Below are 22,171 nucleotides of genomic sequence, written 5' to 3'. Positions count from 1 at the left end.
AACTTGAAACATGCTGAAACACTTGCATTAGTAGTAGTGCAACATCTGCTACAAAGATTCTGCTCTTAAAGAACTATTTTTTTTCTCACGTGTATTTGAATTTTTGTGTGCGTGCACATCTGTGAAAGACAGAACATGAACCAGACATTATACAAACTCTCTTGCGGAGTCAGCAGTCAAATCGGTTTGCTACACTGAAGCCAGCACATGTATGTCACCGATGAATTGGGATCTGATTCAAAACTTATTAAAATCAACAGAGAGATTCCCATAGACCTCAATGGGCTTTGAATCAGATTTGAACATACCCAGTAAAACTGCCTGCGCAGGAGTTACACCAGGGTTGAATATGGCCCATTGTTTTCCCCAAAGAAGCATTCCCTGACCCAGTCTAGTGCATTAACCTAACCTTCCCAGCACTTCATTTTTGAGCAAAGCACTTCATTATGGTGTAGCATTGCAGGCAAGGCCAGGGAGATTAAGTGTTAATGAAATGCTTGGGTTTGGAACGTGGACAGAGGTAGGTGTTGAAATGAAACCGAACAGCTGTTAAAGGAACAGCTTCTCCTGAGATAGAGATTGCAGGAAGAGGATAATGGAACAAATACGGACAAACAGGACAATTGACAGTGCTAGTCAAAGAACTGATCCAACAGCTGGGCTCTTAGCTTAACAGCAGAGCTCTGGCCCGTGCACTGATTACACAGATTTGACTCCTGCCCCCATCTGTCTTGCCCCTGGTCAGTCAGGGTATGTCTACACAACAGCTGAGTGATGTCTCCCAACCCCAAGCAGACAGGCTCGCTTTAGCTCTGCTCAAGCTAGTGTGCTAAAAATGGCAGTGTGGATGCTGTGGCAGGAGTGGCAGGTAGCCACCTGAGCAGTACCCAGTGGGTCAGGCAGGACGGTACTCAAGTGGGTAGCCGGGATTTCTGTCCATGCTGCAACATCCACACAGTTATTTTTAGTGATCCAGCTTAAGCAGAGCTTGGACAAGTTCAGTTACCTGGCACACTCCCAGCGGCAGTGTAGACATACCTGAGGGGCAGGGAAACCTGCAGAAACAGAATGCTCCTCCAAACACAGCGAGTGCCTTACAACTAATCATCACATCCGTGGGGGTGGGGGGGTTAGCACTGCCAAACTCCGGACCCAGACATTCAACTCCTAGCCCTCCTCAGCCAGAAGGCTGAGAGCTGCAACACAGGGACTGAAACATGAAGAATGGGCGCAAGGTAGGTGTGTTTGGGCGCGGGGGGGGTGGGAGGGGCTGAGTACCCCAAGAGACACTGATGATACTGATAAAGGTTGGGATTTTCAAAGGTGCCTAAGAGGGCGTTGTGCCCAACATCCATTAAAAGATTGTGGGTTCCTAACTTCCGTAGGCTCCTTTAAATGAATAAACAAATCGAAACTCCCACTGGTTCATACTATTATTCTGTGAGTTAGACTTTTTCCATTTAAATTTCCCTGCCCCCATCCTCTTTTAAGCACTAACCAATACAGCTCATCTGATAAGAACTGTACAGGGTCGGTCCTGGGGCCGGTTTTGTTCAATATCTTCATAAATGATCTGGAGGATGGTGTGGATTGCACTCTCAGCAAATTTGCGGATGATACTAAACTGGGAGGAGTGGTAGATACGCTGGAGGGGAGGGATAGGATACAGAAGGACCTAGACAAATTGGAGGATTGGGCCAAAAGAAATCTGATGAGGTTCAATAAGGATAAGTGCAGGGTCCTGCACTTAGGATGGAAGAATCCAATGCACAGCTACAGACTAGGGACCGAATGGCTAGGCAGCAGTTCTGTGGAAAAGGACCTAGGGGTGACAGTGGACGAGAAGCTGGATATGAGTCAGCAGTGTGCCCTTGTTGCCAAGAAGGCCAATGGCATTTTGGGATGTATAAGTAGGGGCATAGCGAGCAGATCGAGGGACGTGATCGTTCCCCTCTACTCGACATTGGTGAGGCCTCATCTGGAGTACTGTGTCCAGTTTTGGGCCCCACACTACAAGAAGGATGTGGATAAATTGGAGAGAGTCCAGCGAAGGGCAACAAAAATGATTAGGGGTCTAGAACACATGACTTATGAGGAGAGGCTGAGGGATCTGGGATTGTTTAGCCTGCAGAAGAGAAGAATGAGGGGGGATTTGATAGCTGCTTTCAACTACCTGAAAGGGGGTTCCAAAGAGGATGGCTCTAGACTGTTCTCAATGGTAGCAGATGACAGAACGAGGAGTAATGGTCTCAAGTTGCAGTGGGGGAGGTTTAGATTGGATATTACGAAAAACTTTTTCACTAAGAGGGTGGTGAAACACTGGAATGCGTTACCTAGGGAGGTGGTAGAATCTCCTTCCTTAGAGGTTTTTAAGGTCAGGCTTGACAAAGCCCTGGCTGGGATGATTTAACTGGGAATTGGTCCTGCTTCGAGCAGGGGGCTGGACTAGATGACCTTCAGGGGTCCCTTCCAACCCTGATATTCTATGATTCTATGATTCTATACAAATTAGCAGGATTGGCCAAATAGCTTTTGTGAGACCTCATGCAAAACGGAATTTGGGGACCTGGGTGTCTCATCCAGTTCTTCCCACAGCTACGAACAGCCTCCCCCACAATCTTTGCATGCCCACAACACTACACTGAGTACCCTGAGGTTGCGGGGATGTATGTAAGATAACTAATATACCAGGAGTGTAAACAAAGAGAGGGAAGACCTATGACAGCAGGAAACATCTTTTGTGCAAATGAGCAAGCAGTGTTTAGCTAGCCTGTAGCCCCAGGACATGGACAGACAGATAAACAGAGAGAAACATCAGGGTAGATGGGGCCCCAAGATACCAAGAAAGCAGACATTCCTACTGCAGTTCTACTACAGAAGATGTCTATTACCCACAGCCGCCTGGTAGCAAGGGTGTAGGGTCAGGGGTATCTTTATATGTGAGGCTAAGTGCAACAAATATAGATCCTAAATGTAGAAAGAATAGTAAATATGGCACGCGGCCAGCTTGGCTTAACAGCGAAATCCTTGCTGATCATAAACACAAAAAAGAAGCTTACAAGAAGTGGAAGATTGGACAAATGACCAGGAAGGAGAATAAAAATATTACTCGGGCATGCAGGAGTGAAATCAGGAAGGCCAAATCACACCTGGAGTTGCAGCTAGCAAGAGATGTTAAGAGTAACAAGAAGGGTTTCTTCAGGTATGTTAGCAACAAGAAGAAAGTCAAGGAAAGTGTGGGCCCCTTACTGAATGAGGGAGGAAACCTAGTGACAGAGGATGTGGAAAAAGCTAATGTACTCAATGGTTTTTTTGCCTCTGTCTTCACGAACAAGGTCAGCTCCCAGACTACTGCACTGGGCAGCACAGCATGGGGAGGAGGTGACCAGCCCTCTGTGGAGAAAGAAGTGTTTCGGGACTTATTTAGAAAAGCTGGGCGAGCACAAGTCCATGGGGCCGGATGCGCTGGATCTGAGAGCGCTAAAGGAGTTGGCGGATGTGATTGCAGAGCCATTGGCCATTATCTTTGAAAAATCATGGCGATCGAGGGAAGTCCCAGATGACTGGAAAAAGGCTAATGTAGTGCCCATCTTTAAAAAAGGGAAGAAGGAGGATCCTGGGAACTACAGGCCAGTCAGCCTCACCTCAGTCCTTGGAAAAATCATGGAGCAGGTCCTCAAGGAATCCATTCTGAAGCACTTAGAGCAGAGGAAAGTGATCAGGAAAAGTCAGCATGGATTCACCAAGGGCAAGTCACGCCTGACTAATCTAATTGCCTTCTATGACGAGATAACTGGCTCTGTGGATGAGGTGAAAGCAGTGGACATGTTATTCCTTGACTTTAGCAAAGCTTTTGATACTGTCTCCCACAGTATTCTTGCCAGCAAGTTAAAGTATGGGCTGGATGAATGGACTATAAGTTGGATAGAAAGCTGGCTAGATCGTCGGGCTCAACGGGTAGTGATCCATGGCTCCATGTCTAGTTGGCAGCCGGTATCAAGCGGAGTGCCCCAAGGGTCAGTCCTGGGGCCGGTTTTGTTCAATATGATCATTAATGATCTGGAGGATGGCGTAGACTGCAGCCTCAGCAAGTTTTTGCACATGACACTGAACTGGGAGGAGTGGAAGATATGCTGGAGGGATAGGATACATAGGGACCTAGACAAATTAGAGGATTGGGCCAAAAGAAATCTGATGAGGTTCAACAAGGACAAGTGCAGAGTCCTGCACTTAGGACGGAAGAATCCCATGCACCGCTACAGACTAGGGACTGAATGGCTAGGCAGCAGTTCTGCAGAAAAGGACCTAGGGGTTATAGTGGACGAGAAGCTGGATATGAGTCAACAGTGTGCCCTTGTTGCCAAGAAGGCCAATGGCATTTTGGGATGTATAAGTAGGGGCATTGCCAGCAGATCGAGGGATGTGATTGTTTCTCCTCTATTCGACATTGATGAGGCCTCATCTGGAGTACTGTGTCCAGTTTTGGGCCCCACACTACAAGAAGGATGTGGAAAAATTGGAAAACGTCCAGCGGAAGGCAACAAAAATGATTAGGGGACTGGAACACATGACTTATGAGGAGAGGCTGAGGGAATTGGGATTGTTTAGTCTGCGGAAGAGAAGAATGAGGGGGGATTTGATAGTTGCTTTCAACTACCTGAAAGGGGGTTCCAAAGAGGATGGCTCGAGACTGTTCTCAGTGGTAGCAGATGACAGAACAAGGAGCAATGGTCTCAAGTTGCAGTGGGGGAGGTCTAGGTTGGATATTAGGAAAAACTTTTTCACTAGGACGGTGGTGAAGCACTGGAATGTGTTACCTAGGGAGGTGGTGGAATCTCCTTCCTTTGAGGTTTTTAAGGTCAGGCTTGACAAAGGCCTGGCTAGGATGATTTACTTGGGGACTGGTCCTGCTTTGAGCAGGGGCTTGGACTAGATGACCTCCAGAGGTCCCTTCCAACCCTGATATTCTATGATTCTATGATCCTGATCCTGCTCCCATAGAAGTTAATGCAGAACCCATTAACTTCAGTAGTGTCGGGTCAAGTTCATAGATGTGTGGTTGGGATTTTGGAAAGTGCCCAGGACAGACAGGTGCAAAGCTGCCACTGAAAATCTCTGTAGCCCAGGTGCCTTTGAAAATATCAGTAACCTTGCAGTCATTCCTGACAGTGACTAATGCAGAGACCAAGAAAATTGTCCCATTTCTTTGTGCTCCCCTCAATGAATCCACCTCTTGTCTCTTGTTGTATGCTTAGATTGTAAACTGCTTGGAGCAGGAACCATCTGTTTGTTCTGAATTTATACAGCACCTAACACAATGGGAGTCCCGGTCTGTAACTCCTAGGCACTGCCAGAATACATATCTTAACAACAACAATAAATGACAGAGGAGAAATCTTTCCCAAACAGGGCAAACACAGTGTTCCCTGGCTTTGTCCTGGGATTACAATCAATCAATCCATCCGTCCATCCAAATATAATTCTTCCTTTTCATAAACTACAAATTGGTATTAAAATACATTACTGTCAACAGGCAACTAGTTAGGAGCTTTACAGTAATTATGCATTACTAAAAGATTGTTTTTACATATCCTGTTGATTTCCTTTGTGACAGTTGCTTTGTTCTGTAAAATTGCATTTTGCTTGTGTGTTTATTTTTATCTTCTCGCCTTTTAGAAATGTCTAGTGAGAGTTTCTGGATAAGTGACAGTCATTCAGTTTTAAATCTAGCAGTCTGCATATATATTGGTGCCATAGAAGTCTTGCTATCACTCCACTAAAGCTTTAAACTCTGCATTTTGAAAACAAATTCTTTTCTACACTCAGAATCCCTGACTTTAACTGGGAATTGACACTGGAAAACACTGATGGCTGTAAAATCCATTCACCCCGGTCCTGTCACAGCGCAGTCTGCGAGCAGATTGTGTGTCTTACAGTACCACAACATTTCAACCTTGACCTCAGAAAACTGGTGGCTTTCCTACAATTCTCAGCTCTTTAAACATGTACTTTAGCCTCTTGAGAGAAGGCCATCAGCTGAAAAAACTGAAAAAACCAAACACAACTACTAAGGGATGCATCCTTCCTATCTTCCCATCAGTGAATGATAAAACCTTGGTCCAAACCAAAGTGGTGAGTGTCAGAGGGGCTCTACAGGAAAGAGGTCTGAATTCCTCTTTTGACCCTTCCAATTCTACAGGACATTTCAAACTGGCCTCTATTACAGAAGAGCATATGTTTAAGGTAGACCTGAAAACATCATGCAGATAGCTTCCTATTGTGTTTCAGTCCTAACTTCCTGGGAGTTTTGCATGAGTGTGGACGTTGGAACTGGGGCTTTAATATACTGCTCTTGTTATGACCCTGCTGGTTAGAAAATATATAAACACAGAACTTTGACTTTTCTAACGCTCTTTCATGTTATTAGCAATTACATTCCTTGGCTGAACGTGGATTACATCATGCAACTCACATCACAGTATTAACCAATCAGGAACTAGCAATAGTACTGGACACAATGGGAGCAACAAGGCAAACACAACCTAGGATAGCTTCAACAGGTCCTGACACCCCTATAATGCAAGATGATTCCACCAGTCCCCCAGTGTAATGGCCATCTCCAAACGCCACACAAGCCAATGGAAAGATTCCCACAGATCGTTTAATTACAATTTGTTTTGGTTCTTGTTACGTTATTCTAGAGGTCCAAGTACCTTCCCCCAGGGACAAACCCAAAGAACATTTCCCAGTTTGGGCTCAGTCATTACTCAGCTAAATATGCTCAGTGGCTTCAATGGCAGCAGATCAGGCCCCCGCTCAGGCCGGAGGCCCTCAGTCAGTACAGCACTTGCTTAACATTAAGGACTGAGCCCGGACTACAGACTCGGCCCTCAGTGCCATGTTCATATATGTAGCTTACCAGCTTTTACAGGGTAAATTTAACTCCCTGTGTTCTGAACAACAAAACCAAGTTCAGCTACAGAAAATTTTATTCTCTAGTTCCAGACAACTCACTGCAAACAAAGACTGATTCACCAAAGTCCATTCATGGACACGTCTGGCGATAGGGACTTTGTGTGTAAGAACACTCGCACACACACACGCAATCTCTCTCTCTGCTCCCCTCCCCACTGAGAGCCAGATTGTGTCTGGCCTCTGTGCTCGGCATGGGCCAGGGTGTCGATGGGCACAAGGAACTCCTAGCCCACCTCTGTGCAGGGGACAGTTGCACTCCTGGGGCTCAGGGAAGTACAGGGAGTGCACCCCAAAGGCACACACCACCCCAGGGTAGGTGAGGAGGAGGCATGGTGTGTTCTTGCCTTACCCTCCTGCACCAGCTGGCAGAGCTTTCCTGCTGCAGTCAGGGGAGTGTGCCACCCCATCCTGGTTGGTGGTGCCGCATGCATATTCTTCTACACTTGCTGGAACGATTGTACCTGCTGAGCGAGGACCTTTCCCAGGGCTTCCCGTGAGCCTCCGCAGTGCCTACTCAGGGCTGTGACTACACACCACAATCTAGCCTTGCCCACTGCTCCTATGTACATCATCACCACTTTACTCCACCACAGATGCATGATGATTAATATCAGGGCAACCTCACTGTATATGGCTTTAGAAATCTTTGTGCAACCCTGGTTATCATACCTGTGGCTCTACAGGGGGCATACAGTGTACTGCACAACACACAACTAAACCTTCACTGCCCTCCTGTTGCATGCAATCCAACTGCTGACTTGATCAGCCAGAAAAGGTGTCCATGCAGACACTGCCGTCCTTGTTCGAAGAGACACAGCCCTCTCGGACAAAACGACCGTGCTGTAAAACGATCAGGTGCTTTCTTTAAGCTGCTCAAAACCAGGTCCAGATTCCTCTGGCCACCAGCAGCAGAATCAGCTGCCTGCAGGGCTGCTTCAGATGAAAACCAAATTAAACGGGAAACAGCTGATCGGTTTGTCTTGCAGCAATATTTATTTTAAGTAAATGGCAAGACAAGGGAGGATAATGAATCTCTCGGCTTTCTTGTGCCCGCTGGCTCAAAGAGGAAAGTACACCGCAGCAACGTGGTGACTAATCAGCTTTACAACGTTGTTCAATTATGGTCGGCTGCTCCAACAGCACTTGCCCTTGTTTCTTTGTTTATTAATCGTGAATTTAGAGCATGGTAGTAGCACAGCAGATTTGGGAGACAACATTCTCTCTTCCTCCAGGGATCACCGTCAGCAGAGACGGCAGCGAGGTGAGTTTCTCTGCTCTGTTGGAGGCAGCACAGCCCACTGGCCTGCGATTCAGGAAGCCTGGGTTTTATTCTTGGCTGTGCCTTTGGGAAAGTCACCTCATGTGTGTTTTCACTTCCACTTTTTGTTTGCCTTGTATGTTTCAACGATAAGCGCTTCAGGGCAGGAATGATCTTCCATCACATGTTTGTTGAGGGCCTATCACGGGGCCCTGATCTGATGGGTGCCACTCGGTGTCATTGTGAAGCACACTGGTCATAACGTATTTATTCATTAATTATTAATTATTATTAGGAACATGCACATAAATATTAACCCATTTTTTATTTGCAGCTTGATGTTCTGTTGCAAATTGCTGGAAGAAACCACCCCTGAGTTTCACAACATCTAGCAAATACTGGTAATGGAAAAAGTTCCTTTTCCAAAGAAAACCCCCTCAACAAATGAGTATGCTTCATGGAATTCAGAGAGAAGAACAATGCTCTGTGAGTCAAACTCACAACATTTACGCTCTTCTAGTGTTCACTGACTAAGGATAAATACCCTTTCCTCAGAGGTCATGTTTTCTAAACCTTTGATCTAAACCATTTTTTGTTGCTCTTCTCTGGACTTTCTCCAAGTAGTGCACAGGTTTCCTCAAGTGTTGTTCCCAGAACCAGACACAGTTACTCAGCTGAGGCCTCACCAGTGCTGAGTAGAGAGGAACAATTACCTCTTGTGTCTTATATATAACACTCCTGTTAATAAACCCCAGAATGCTATTAGCCTTTTTAGTAGCTATATCATATTGCTGACTTATATTCATTTTGTGATCCACGGTCACCCCCAGAACCTTTTCAGCAGTACTTCTGCCTAGCCATTTATTTCCCATTGTGTAGTTAGTTGTGCATTTGCTTTTTTCTTCCTAAGGGAATTGCTTTGCACTTGTCTTTATTGAATTTCATCTCTTGCTTATGAATTTCCTATTATGTGTTATTTCCAATTATCATTTATATTACTCTGAAAAACTCAGTGGAAAAACAAATCTTTTCTTAAAACAAAACACATCAGTATTGGCAAGCCCCCCAAACAAAATGAGCAAAAGCTACAACTGTTGAGTCAACAGTGTGCCCTTGTTTGAGTCAACAGTGTGCCCTTGTTGCCAAGAAGGCCAATGGCATTTTGGGGTGTATAAGTAGGGGCACTGCCAGCAGATCGAGGGACGTGATTGTTCCCCTCTATTCGACATTGGTGAGGCCTCATCTGGAGTACTGTGTCCAGTTTTGGGCCCCACACTACAAGAAGGATGTGGAAAAATTGGAGAGAGTCCAGCGAAGGGCAACAAAAATGATTAGGGGACTGGAACACATGACTTATGAGGAGAGGCTGAGGGAACTGGGATTGTTTAGTCTGCGGAAGAGAAGAATGAGGAGGAATTTGATAGCTGCTTTTAACTACCTGAAAGGTGGATCCAAAGAGGATGGATCTAGACTATTCTCAGTGATAGCAGATGACAGGACAAGGAGTAATGGTCTCAAGTTGCAGTGGGGGAGGTTTAGGTTGGATATTAGGAAAAACTTTTTCACTTGGAAGGTGGTGAAACACTGGAATGTGTTACCTAGGGAGGTGGTGGAATCCCCTTCCTGAGAAGTTTTTAAGGTCAGGCTTGACAAAGCCCTGGCTGGGATGATTTAGTTGGAATTGGTCCTGCTCTGGGCAGGAGGTTGGACTAGCTGGCCTCCAGAGGTCCCTTCCAACTCTGTTATTCTACGATTCTATGATCAATGACACTGCCAGAAACTTCTGCTGGAAGTTGTGTGATCATTGCCTCTGGGCATAAAGAGTGCCATCAGTGGAGGAGTACTCCCATTAACTGTAAATGTATGTTGTGCTGCTTGAAGAGACTTCATAGATGGGGGGGGGGGGGGGGGGGGGCAAACTGAAAGCTTGGATCTGGGTGCACAAGGAGACATGGGACTGGAAAGGTTAATGCACTGAAATAGACCAGCACAGCAAATGTCTGGCTCCTTTGGAATATCAAATGACGAGAACACTGTAATCTGTATAAAAGGGTCACAAGTCAAACTGAAGCAGTCATCAGCCTATGCTGGGACAGTAGATCTAAAATAGACAAGCATATTATTCTTTTAGCGATTGTTAAACAAGAAAAATGTCATTCTAGTTAAACAATGTTATTAAATTCTGTTTCTCAGCGGGGAGCTGCCTTCAAATCTATCCAATAAGGCTCTTCACTATCACACAACTCCTTTCCTCGTAAATTACTCTTTTAAATCCAGATTAAAACTTTTCTTTAGTCGAAGTTTTACACTAGAGACAATGTCACAAAGGGAGGCCAGACTGATCTCCAAGGCTGTCAATGCACTGTAATATGCGGTAAAATGGCATAACATGCACTTCACTTGAGTTTGGTTGAAGAGTGATTAATTGTTTTTCTAAAAAATGCTTAAAATGTAGAAGCTAATTTCTCCCATCACCCTCTACACCTATCTGAAAAGTGCGTCTACGAATGAAGCACTGGTCTTCATTTAGTGCTATAGTAGGTGACTGGTGATTGATGGCGTCAACGTTGATCTGAAGTTTGGGTCTAGGGAAAGCGTGTTCTTTCTCGAGGGAAAAACAAATGGAGAACATATCCTGATATTAAAGTGTGATTTTCCTATGAGCCTAATGGGCCCTTAATGACTAAAACTAACATGCTCATCTTTAGTCTGGGAACCAAAATCTATAATTTAGGTATTGAAATAGAAGTGGCCTAGTTATCAGATGTGCTGAGAGATCCAAGCTCACATTAAACTCAATGGGAGGGCTGAGATGCAATCAGGACACTTGCTGAGGCCCTTAATATGGATTTAAGGGCCTAGCTCTAGGCACCTCAGTTTCATAAGCTTGGCCTTGAACTACAGATAATCTTTTTATGGGAGATCACTAAAAAGTTGGAGACCTAATGCAAGAGAAGGAGGCTATAAATTGGAGACGGTGTTTTTTGCTTTTCACATGCAAAGGAATGTTCTAAGGTCAGCAGGCATTTGTGGGGCTGAAATGAAAGGAATTCACTAGGAAGAAGAAAATAACATATGATCATTTCATCTAATAGGATCTTCCATGTGGAATTTCTGAGGATTGCCTTTATGAATCACCTATATTTGCTGTTCTTCTGTTTGGGAACTGAGAGTATACAAACAGCAGGTAGCTACTCACTTTGGGGAAGTAAGCAAAGCTGCAGAGAGAGAGAAAAATGCTCAAATGCAACATGTGTTTCTCTGACAGATTTTCTGTATCCTTCAAGGGGACTCCCAGGGAATTGGAGACGTGCATTCTTCCAACTGTCCAAATAAAAGCAACATCTCCCAGAAGCATCTATGCAGTTTGTCTTGAGACTTTTCCCAGTGTCAACAGATTTAAGGGCCAACTCCAACCAAAAACCCAGATAATCACACAGCAAGCTCTAAGAATATTTCAGTTTTGCTATAATTACTTGTGGACCTTTCTCCATATGGTATAGTTTAGTTAGAGTTATTTAGGCTATGTCTAACGCCATCAGCTAGGTCTGAGATTCCCAGCTCCCGTGGACTCGTGTTAACTTTCACCTGAGCTAGTGCGCTAAAATGAAGAGCATAGCAGCAGTAGCATGGGCAGTGGCAGCCCGGGTTAGTACAAATCTGCCTAAACCCTGCGGGTACGTACTCAGGGGGGCTAGCCCCTGCTGCCGCCCCTGACTACTGTGACTACACTGCTGTTTTTAGCGTGCTAGCTCTCATGACAAACAACAGGTCTACAGGAGCTGGAGATTACCCCTCTATCCTGCGTGTAGACGTTGCCCTGCTCATAGAAGTATGCACTCATGTTCCTTGTCCATATTTATGCAGATAAGGTTAGACTCCAAAGATAAACTAAAGTCTGTTTCTTTGATCCTGCTCTCTCCTAACAATAGGCTCAGCACAGTAGAAACACGCAGAGTATTTTCTCTCTTCCTGACACAAATCAAGTGCAGGTTGCTCAAGCTGTGAAATATATTAAGTTCACAGAGTTTTAACAAAGGTTACCAAACCACAAAATCCTGCTGCGAATCAAACTACTTTCAGATGTCCTTTTAATTATATTAAATGAAAGTTTGGGCTGCTTTGATGCTTATGGGCAAACATCTAGATCTCTTGAAAAGCTGCTAAAAGTACTCCCTGTTGCTATAGTTAATATACTACATTGTATGCACCCTGCTAGCCAATTTATTCCAGCCACTTTAACAAGGATACCCAACCTGACAGGCCACACAGAACAGCATCAGGAGTCAAGCAAAGCACAAATCATTAGAGGACTCCAAAAGTTGTTTAACACACACTCACCACAGAGCTCTTTGTCATACAGCCAATTAAGTGACCAAATAAGGAACTTGAGAATCTTCATTAATTTGTTTCTCACTCTATAAATGGAGGTTAAAATCTCTCTTGTCACGTGCACTGCAAGTACACAAGTAAATGTGGCATAATTCAATTTACACTCTGTCCTGAAGGTGCAAGATTCTTCTTTGGTTTAGACACAAGCAGGCATCAATAAGAAGTGGGACAGGAAGGATTACGCCACTTTAGATATCAACAGACTCAGTCCCAGATGTATCTTTTATCTGCCAAGAGATATTAGGTTTTCAAAAAAGACCTCTTCCTTTAATCAGTCGTGAACTTAATGCCTTGGATCCGCTGAGAAATGTCGATCATTTTTGCTTACTGCAATGATTCAGACTGCCCATATCTTCAGGGAGAAACACGTGAGAGTGATACCTGAGGATCAGAACTAATGGGACCGCTTTGATCAAAACAATAGCAATCTCCACAGACTGGAGATGTCAAGAACTGAAAGAACACAGGCCAGTATCGTAGCAATGAAGTTATTCGCTTCATGGAAGATCCTGTGTTCTTTACTGCATGGGTAGTACCTTCAGAACACTTTCACTATTGTCGCCGGTAAGGTAAACGTAAAAGCCTCATCCAGCTTCTAACAGGCGAGAAAATGGCACTTGCAGGAGTGAAAAGCAGTTATAGTTTAGGGGTGTGGCAACAGTATGGTTCTGACTTAGAATAAGAGAAGGAGGCTCTTCCAGACATGCTGAGAGTATGTCTGCACAGCAGATAGGAGGCGTAAATCCCAGCTCAGGTAGACACAAATGTTAGCGCTGCTCAAACTGGTGCCCAAAAACACCTGTGTGGCTATAGTGGCACAGACTAGTGGCCAGAGTACAATCCTGGCCAAGCCCCGGGTACAGCCTTGGGTGGCTAGCCGGAGGTGCTGCCCATGCTCTTAGACTGAGCAGAGCCAACGGGCGTACATCTACCTGAGTTGAGAATGCCACCTCTGCACTGCTCTGCAGATGGACCCTAAGTAAAGAGTGGAGTGCTGGCCAAATTCTGGTAATCTGTGGAAGAAAAATGTCTCAGCTAGAACTGGACAAATACTGAGAAGGCTTGTTTTTCCCACCCAGATTAAAACCATTTGCTTTGGCTATTGTGTTCACATTCTATAAATGTTAAAGAATTAGGATTCACTGGCAAAAACACTTGCGGGAGGCTAAGGTGACACTCTCTCCTTTGAGCATTTGCCCTCCTTGTGATTAATTTTATACATGAAGGGATCAGTGCGTGGCAAGACAGGGAGTCAGGGCAATGCACACTGTTCACCAGAGCCCTGGCACAAACTGCACAAGCAAGACAAGGATCCGATCTCACCCCTTGTAATGAGGCCCACACTTGCAGTAGAATCCCTGACTACACACCCACAATATGGAGCAAGCAGTGCCAAGTGCCCCCTGAGTCCCTTGTGCATATTGTCAGTAGCCATGCGGGGGTAGGTGAGAACAGCCCAAGCAGAGCCAGGACTCTGCCTCCTGCACAGGTAGGCAGGGCAGGGCAGTGGCTGGCAGCAATTGGGAAGCAATCTGCCCCAGGGATAGGGCTGAGCAAGACCACGTACACCCTGGAGCAAAAGGGGGACGAATCAGAGACCCCACTGAAACTCTCAGAGTCACAATCCGGTTCCTGCTCTGTTCCGGGCGCAGCGCAGCTACAGAGTCTGTTCCTTGGCATATGCAGCAAGGTTACCATTGAGCCCTGATTTTAAACTCTGCACACACTCAATAAAGCTTGCAGGAGACAAACTGTTTTTCAATGTACCTGAACTGCTTATATAGCCCCCTTTACTGTAGTAACTGAATAACTGTAACCTTTAGTGTATTTATGCTCCCCACGCCCACGAGAGACAGGCATGATCAGAATCACTCCCTGTTGTATACATGGGGAATGCAGGCACACAGAGGGTAAGGCGCAGATCCTCTGAGGTATCGAGATGCCTAATGTCCATTGATCTTCCTCGTGTGGATGCTCTCATTCAGAATTAAAGTAACATTAATTCAATTTAGTTGAATTCACCTTGGAGGTCAATCCTTAACTTTTAAACACGCGAGGAGCCCCACTGACTTAAAGGGAAATACTCACATGCTTAAAGTTAAGCATCTGCTTAAGTCTTTGCAGGATATGGGCCTTATTTTGCAACCTCCACTTTTTTTTAAAAGTATGTTAAATCCACTATGCATTACTGGCCACAGGAAAAAATAAAAGCAAATATAAGAGCTTGCTTTTTCTTTTTTGCACAGCAAAATCTCGAAGACAGCAAAGAAGAAGAAGAAAACTGTGTTTGGCTACTCTCGCTGAAGAGTACTTAAGAGTACTCAGCCTGAGAAATGGGAAACATTTACTTATCTTTACTGATGAAAGCAAATCAGTGTACCAGTACAGTTAGCTGGGGTAAGGCTAGATACATCTCCCACACACCTCAGGATATCCACACCCAAAGGGATCAGACCGGGTAATGAAGAGGAATGCAATTTTATACACTTTTTACAGTCACAGAAATCCAAGCACTCTCACCCCAAGTGCTCGAGGATGCATTGGCAAAGTAAAGAATATCATAGCATAAGAGGTCATGTTTTGTAGGTGCAGAAACTAGAAATGTACAGATGTGCAGAGGGGACCTTAAACATAAATGTGGGTTTTGTTTTACTGTCTCTGTGTGCATTATATACATATAAATAATGGCAAATCCTGCATTACTGCAACATTAAGATTGCAAAATTAAATGCACAAAAATCAGGAGATTAAAAATAAAATGGTCCTTATTGCAAAGTTAACTCATTCACATTGCATGTACTGCTTTATAAGATTCACTGGATCTATAGTCAAGGTAACAGGACAAATTGTACTATCATCCCGATCCTGCAAGGACTGTGAGTAATAATAATATCTAGTGCTTTTCATCAGTAGATCTCAAAGCTCTTTACATCCCCATTTTACAGATGGAGAAACTGAGGAACATACAACGGGCATGACTTACCCAATGTCTCCCAGCAGGCTCGTGGTAGAGCCAGGGATGGAAGCCCAGTCCAGTACTCTATCCACCAATCACTAAGACAACTAGCAGTGCATAAAGTTAAACTGTCTTGTAAGTCTTTGCAGAATCAGGGCCACAGATTGCAACTGGTCATCACTTTATGACAAATGTCCCCTTTCATCTGAAGTTTTCCATGGCTGGTCTCAGCCACCAGGTGGATTTGGGGGGAAAGTTTGAAGAAAACCCTTTTCTTATTTCTGAGTTATCTGAGGAGCGTAAAATGTAACTGTTCCACTTTAAATGAGAATTCTGAAGATTGGGGTGGGGGTGGGGGGGTTGTGTATGGAAACTCCAGATTAGCTGAACTCCCAAGGCACAATTTGGCATATTCTCTGTGCAGAGTCCTACTAAACTCCATGGATGCTCTACATGAGGAGGATTTACAGAGATGGGTTCCACAAAATTGAAACTTCACCTATGGCAAATCCTCCATGACAAATAGGTGCTGTGGGAGTTGGAAAAAAATATTTTTAAAATTAAGAAATGATAGACTCATAGAAGTGTAGGACTGAAAGGGACCTCGAGAGGTCATCTTGTCTCAGTCCCTGCACTCAAGGCAGGGCTAACTATTCTAAGTATTATCTAGACCATGCCTGACAAGGGTTTGTCTAACTTGCTCTGAAAAATCTCCCCATGACGAAGATTCTACAACCTCCATACGCAATTTATTCCAGTGCTTAACTACCCTGACAGAAGTTTTTCCTAATGGCCAACCTAAACCACCCTTGCTGCAATTTAAGCCCATTGCTTCCTGTCCTATACAACTTTTCTCCCTCCCCTTTGTAACAACCTTTTATGTACTTGAAAACTTTTTCAGGTCCACTCTGTCTTCTCTTCTCCAGACTAAACAAACCCAATTTTTTAATCTTTACTCATAGGTCACGTTTTCTAGACCTTTTATAATTGTTGTTGCCCTCCTCTGGGCTCTCTCCAATTTGTCCACATCTTTCCTGAAATATGGAGCCCAGAACTGGACACAGAACTCCAAGTGAAGCCTAATCAGCCCGGAATACAGCGGAAGAATTACTTCTCGTGTCTTGTTTACAACTCTCCTGCTAATACATCCCAGAATTATGTTTGCTTTTTTGCAACAGTGTTGCACTGCTGACTCATATTTAGCTTGTGAACCTCATTAAGGAATAATACCAGTGGGTGTAGCTCCTCCCCCATGGTATAGCTTCAACCCTCCCCCTTTTTCTCTTCTGCGTGTTTGCTCTTACCAATATTTGGAGCAGCTTGATTTAAGCAGGCACATTGCATGGTGGGAGTAGCTTCTGAATTGCCTGCTGCACTAGACAGCTGTACTCTATCTCAGGGCACACCACCTCACCTGCGCCATCTGCTTTGGTCAGTTGCCAGGCAGGGAGCTGGGTTTGGAGGAGTCTTGGAGAGATAGGAGGTGGGGATGTGGCTTAGTTATAAACTTTTGGTAATTATTAGTCAATCTTAACCCTTTCTTTCCTCAGCTCCCATCTTCCTGTTCTCAGTAAATCCCCCTCCCTTATAGTGTTACTTTGGGTACGCCATTCCTTTGCTGGGGTTAAGTTTATTGAATTTTATGGTCCTGGGAACTGGACTATACATTCCTTGCCAGCTTGTAGCATTAGCATTGATTTTCTCAAGGGAGACCACCCCTGGGGATCTGGCCCAGGGAGGAATCCCCTGAGTGGAGGCACCAGGAGCCAGAAAGGAACACAAGTCCCAGACCACGAGAGGAGGAGCTGCTCCAAGTATTGGTGAAAGCAAATGCCCAGAAGAGAAAAAGAGGGTGGGCTTAAGCCACACGAAGGGGGACAGGCTACCCTCACATGGGATTATTCCTTAATGAGGATAAGCTGCATGTGACATTCAGTTGTTTTTGAGTGAACGATGTGCAGAGAAGCTTTACCTTCCTTTTCTAAAGTGAAAATACGTGTGCACAGGCAGAACAGATGCAGCCAAAACAGGGACTGCTCCACGGGGAGGAGGGGCTAAAATGGGACCCAGTGCAGCCACCCCTCTCCCAAATCCCACCCCAACCCTGATCTGTGCAAGGTAGACTCCTCACCTGAACTCTGGAGGCACCAGGTGGTGCTTCCCCGCCACCTCTCCATGTGGCCTAAGGAGGAGAACATCAGAGAGGAACTGACTGGAAATTCCAGCCAGTAGGGGCAGGAACAGCCAAAGCAGAGACCTCAGGATGCTCAGAGAACTTCCTAGGGTTCTGATGGGTGATTAGCCTGTGCTGATTGTCTGTTTGCTCCAACCCTCCCGTGCCCTCACAGTGTTCACCATGGCTTCACGTCACACCTGCCCCTCGTACCGTCTTCTCCCCTGCCATGTGCCCCTACCCCCTTGCCTTTGCATTTAGCTGATGCCCTCCTAATTAAAACCAAGCTCCCCCACCCCGAAAAGTGGAACCAACATGCCAATTGCCATCATCTCTTTATTCACGCTGCTGGTGTACTCCACCCCTACCCTTACTTTGTGTCTCTTTTGTCTATGTATATCGTAAGCTGTTCAGGGAAGGGACAATCACCTACCCTGAGTTTGTGCAGCACCTTGCACAGTGGGGCACCAGTCTTGGCTGGCCCTTAGGTACTATAGTAATAAACATGATTAATAAATAATAACAATATGAATAGTAATATATACAAAAAAACTGCCTTCCCCATTTGGATAACTCAAAAAATGGCTGAAAGAATTTTCTCCAATCTTTCCCCCAATTTTCTAGTGAGTTTCTGCCCCAACCATTCCTGGAAGTTGTAAGCAATGGATTGTAACGTTATCCTGTAGCCCACAAAGGCTAGAGTGATCAGATACACAGACACAAGAACAGCACCAGACATTCAGTCAAACAACTTAACAGATTTATAAAAACACTAGAAATACCTGGACATAGGCCCTGCAAGAGCGCTCCCTTTTCTGAAGCTGAATCCATAAAGACAGCAGATTAAAGACGGAATAGAAAAAACAAGTTAGTGACAGAAGAAAACAAGGGAAAAAAATAAAGAAAACATCTACACAAAAACTATCATTTCTCTGTTGATGAGTTTCTAGGAGAACATGCAAGCTAAGCAGCAGTGGAATGCTGTTAAGTACTGACTCTAGAGACAGTTGGTTAGTTCTTTTCAGGAAAGCACAGGCTGGAAACTCTGCCACAGCAGCTGTTAGTTAGGGCCGCAGACCTTGAGGCAAACTGTAACTATTCTGTAAGCTAAATTTACCTTGCAAATTTGAAATCATACATTGCACATCATGTCAGACAATGCCAGAGATTTCGAGCCTTATTCTTGTTTGCACAAGGCTCCTTTACGTTGCTCTGACAGTGTAAAGGGCCCTTAAAGAGGTGTCAATTACAGTCAAATGAGAATCAGGCTGAATGTTTCAGGCTATTTTATCTTTGGGCTTGCCTACACAGTGCTGGGTGTTGTGAGCTAACTGGGCCATGAAGCTGCTGCTGGCACAAGCTAAAATCTCCCTGGTGTATGTTCACATCGTTAACGTTTTAACAAATGAAAAAGATGCCCCACCATCACCCCACTCCATTTCAATTCATTTTACTTCAACTTGTATGAAAAAAATAAGAGCCCAGGTGATTGGTTTCAGGCCAAGTATTGAGCGAAGTCCTTTCGGTGGACTTGAACGTTTCTCCTAAAGATTAGATGAATATTTGATGGTCGGTGCTTGCTTTCTTTTGCTCTCTCTGACAAAACAGAACAAAACACAAACTCTTTGCTAATTACTTTTTCTTTTCTTTTCAGCGCATTTTCCTTGATCAGCAAAGGGGATAATGGTGCAGTGACTCTGCTGCCTATTGTTTGCCCAATACTACTTCCAGCACTAATCCATGCATTCTTAAATGAACACAGAGCAAAAGAAGTAAGTGGGGAATGAGAGCAAGTAAATTACTGAGCCTGTCATTTGGATCACTGACTCGTATCACTGATTTGCAGGACTCCACACACTCCAGAATTTTAATGTGCAGCACAATTGATTTGTACTAGTTGACTGTGGAAACCTGGGGGGGAGGGGGGGAGTGCTAGAGGGGATCACAGGGAGGTAAAGCAGAGTGAGAAACACACTGTCTTGATATGTTCTTTTCCCCTCTCGCTACAAGAAAATTTTCATAGAAATGGAGAAATGTCAGAAGGTGAAATAGACAAGGATTAAAAACACGCTTTGCAAAGCAAAGGTGACTGGATGCTGTATGTAGCTAAGCAATATTCAAAGTAGCAAGCAAATTAGAATCATGTAACCAGTTAGTATGTGACAGTAATTGCCAGTTTTACACAATGTTGTCAGATATCAACATAATTTCATATCTAAAAGCTTTGCAGTAGGTCTGTAAGACACATTGTTGTGTCCCTGTAACAGTTAATGCCTGCACTGTTATAGGAGAGCGGGAAACAACATTAATTAATAGCATCAAGTTAACCCAGCTGACAGCACATGCAAAGCACAGGATGCACAGGTCTTTAACTCCTAGAGTTGTTTTTTGTTTTAAATATAACAATCCAAAAGATCCTTTGTGCTTAAAACAGCATAAATCAACAATAATAATGTACATCAAAGAGATAACTTTGCTTTTCATAGAATTATGTGGTTTTGCATCCCAAAATACAGTAAACACAGAAAATATCTGGTGTATCTGTGATTCCAACACCCCCCCCCCCGCCCCCCCGCACACACACACTCAATCTAACCTTGGAACCAAGTTCTGCTCTTAGTTACACAGATGCCTCTGCCATTAAAGCCAATGGTGTAACTCAGAGCCGAATTTGGGACCTTGTTTTACTAATACGGTCTACATAACTGTGTATGTCAAACTGGGGGATCTATTCTTTATCTTAAGAGCCACTGCAAGGTCTATATGAACCACCGCTTTAATTCCATATAGGTCCTATTTTGTGGGCTTAACTGATACTTAAGTGATGTGTAAGCCCTGGGGTGACACTTTAAACAGGAGTGGATTTCACCTTAAAGGAGCACATTTATTTGTATGAACTCCACAGCTAAGAATTCAACTATCAACCACTTTCTGATTTTTAACATTTAAATTGCCATCTACACCCAGCTCCCAAGATAACAATAATTTTCCATCTAGACATCACAGGAACTACACAGTAATCATATGATACTAAAGGTAGCCCTGGAAAAAAGTTATACATAAAAAGAACTGTCCAATGTTAAGTTACCTTGCCAGGTTGTGCTATTTAAAATAAAAGTGTTTTACTAATTAACATTCACTTTGCCATTTCAAATACCTTTCCCCTCCTCCCATCAATGTAAATTCATTGGCTAGGATTTTTATAAACCCAGATCCCTCATTTTGTGGTTTAGAGTGCGAGGGTCATTTCACAAGTAGATTCAGCAATAGACTCACTGGGCAAAATTCCACTACCAGTCACATAGGTGTAAATCCAGACTATTTCCAATTGCCTCAGCAGAGTTTCTCTCGAGCTGCACTCAAGCATTCGAGTGTAGACATTTTCCAACACTACCAGCAAGCTAGGCATTAACAACTGTTCCACGACTCAACAGACTAAAAATACATTGCAAATTAAAAGAGCCATGTGCTCCCATCTACTTAGAAAGAATCACATCCCAACACTGGCAATAGTGAGGCCTTCTAACAGCTCTCTAGACAAAGCACAACTGTTCCTTATCCTCCTCACCCTTCCCAAGGCCTTTGCTTCTTACCTTGTTTAAACTGCGCGCAGCACTGTCTTTCCCACCTGGAGTCAGGTTTCGGAGCTGCACATCCAGCAAGCCCACCAGTTGGTCCATGGCTCGGACTGAATATGTGATGTCTCCGGCGTTCAAGTGATTTTTCGTCTGCTCTGCAAGCTCTCTGGCAATGTTGGCAGCTGTCTCCCCGGACTTCAGCTAGGAGTTAAAGGACAGGAGAAAACAGAAAGATGTTTCACTGTTCCTGGCTAAGTGGTAAAAAGCGTAGAAGGAAAAGGATCCTATTTTCTCTTATTAGATGCATACATAAGGATCATTGTACCATCAGCCTGGATCTTTGTTGTGAATGTAAATATCTTCAATTACCCCAACATTTTAATCTGATTCAGTTTGCAAGTATGCTGACCTAAATTACTCATTTTCTTGTGAAAGACAGCTGTGTGTCAGAGTGGGCAGAGCAGAAGAATTAAAAGGTGATGCAAACGTTTAACAATTCGATGCATTTTTTCCCTGCAGCAATGCAATCATTTTGTATTTTATTTTAATCATTCTGCAGTCCCTCCTACGCACAGAAAGTTAAGACAGCAAAGTGTTTTGCAAAAGAAAGGTTCAAGCAGGGAATACACCACAGGAGAATTCATCATTTAAAATCAGTGGAGCTGAATCTGATTAAACATACAACTGCTTTCTTGCCAGTGTGGCGGCACTGACTTCAGTGGAGTTACTTCCCAATTTCCACCAGTGTAGTGAAAGCAGAATCAGGCCCTATAACTGCACGGTACTGGAATCTATCGGGCACGATATTTCTTTGTACTGTAAACTTGCCAGCAATTATT

The 22,171-nt window shown here is 44.2% G+C and overlaps 1 protein-coding gene across 17 annotated transcripts in view; it reads right to left on the bottom strand.

The window, feature by feature from the left end:
• ADGRL3 (adhesion G protein-coupled receptor L3) overlaps positions 1-22,171 on the bottom strand; it is a 440,011-nt gene that overhangs the window by 124,978 nt on the left and 292,862 nt on the right. For 13 of the 17 annotated variants that reach the window (XM_077814298.1, XM_077814297.1, XM_077814299.1 and 10 more), the window contains 2 exons: positions 21,348-21,533; positions 18,537-18,575 (listed from right to left, as the gene is read on the bottom strand). In XM_077814298.1, coding sequence (XP_077670424.1) covers positions 18,537-18,575; positions 21,348-21,533 — 225 coding nt within the window. The remainder of the gene's footprint in view (positions 1-18,536; positions 18,576-21,347; positions 21,534-22,171) is intronic. The other 4 variants (XM_077814305.1, XM_077814303.1, XM_077814307.1 and 1 more) reach the window with 1 other exon arrangement.

The sequence above is a fragment of the Eretmochelys imbricata genome, chromosome 4 (genome assembly GCF_965152235.1).
Source record: "Eretmochelys imbricata isolate rEreImb1 chromosome 4, rEreImb1.hap1, whole genome shotgun sequence".
Lineage (NCBI taxonomy): Eukaryota > Metazoa > Chordata > Testudines > Cheloniidae > Eretmochelys > Eretmochelys imbricata.
This window is presented reverse-complemented; position numbering and strand designations above follow the sequence as displayed.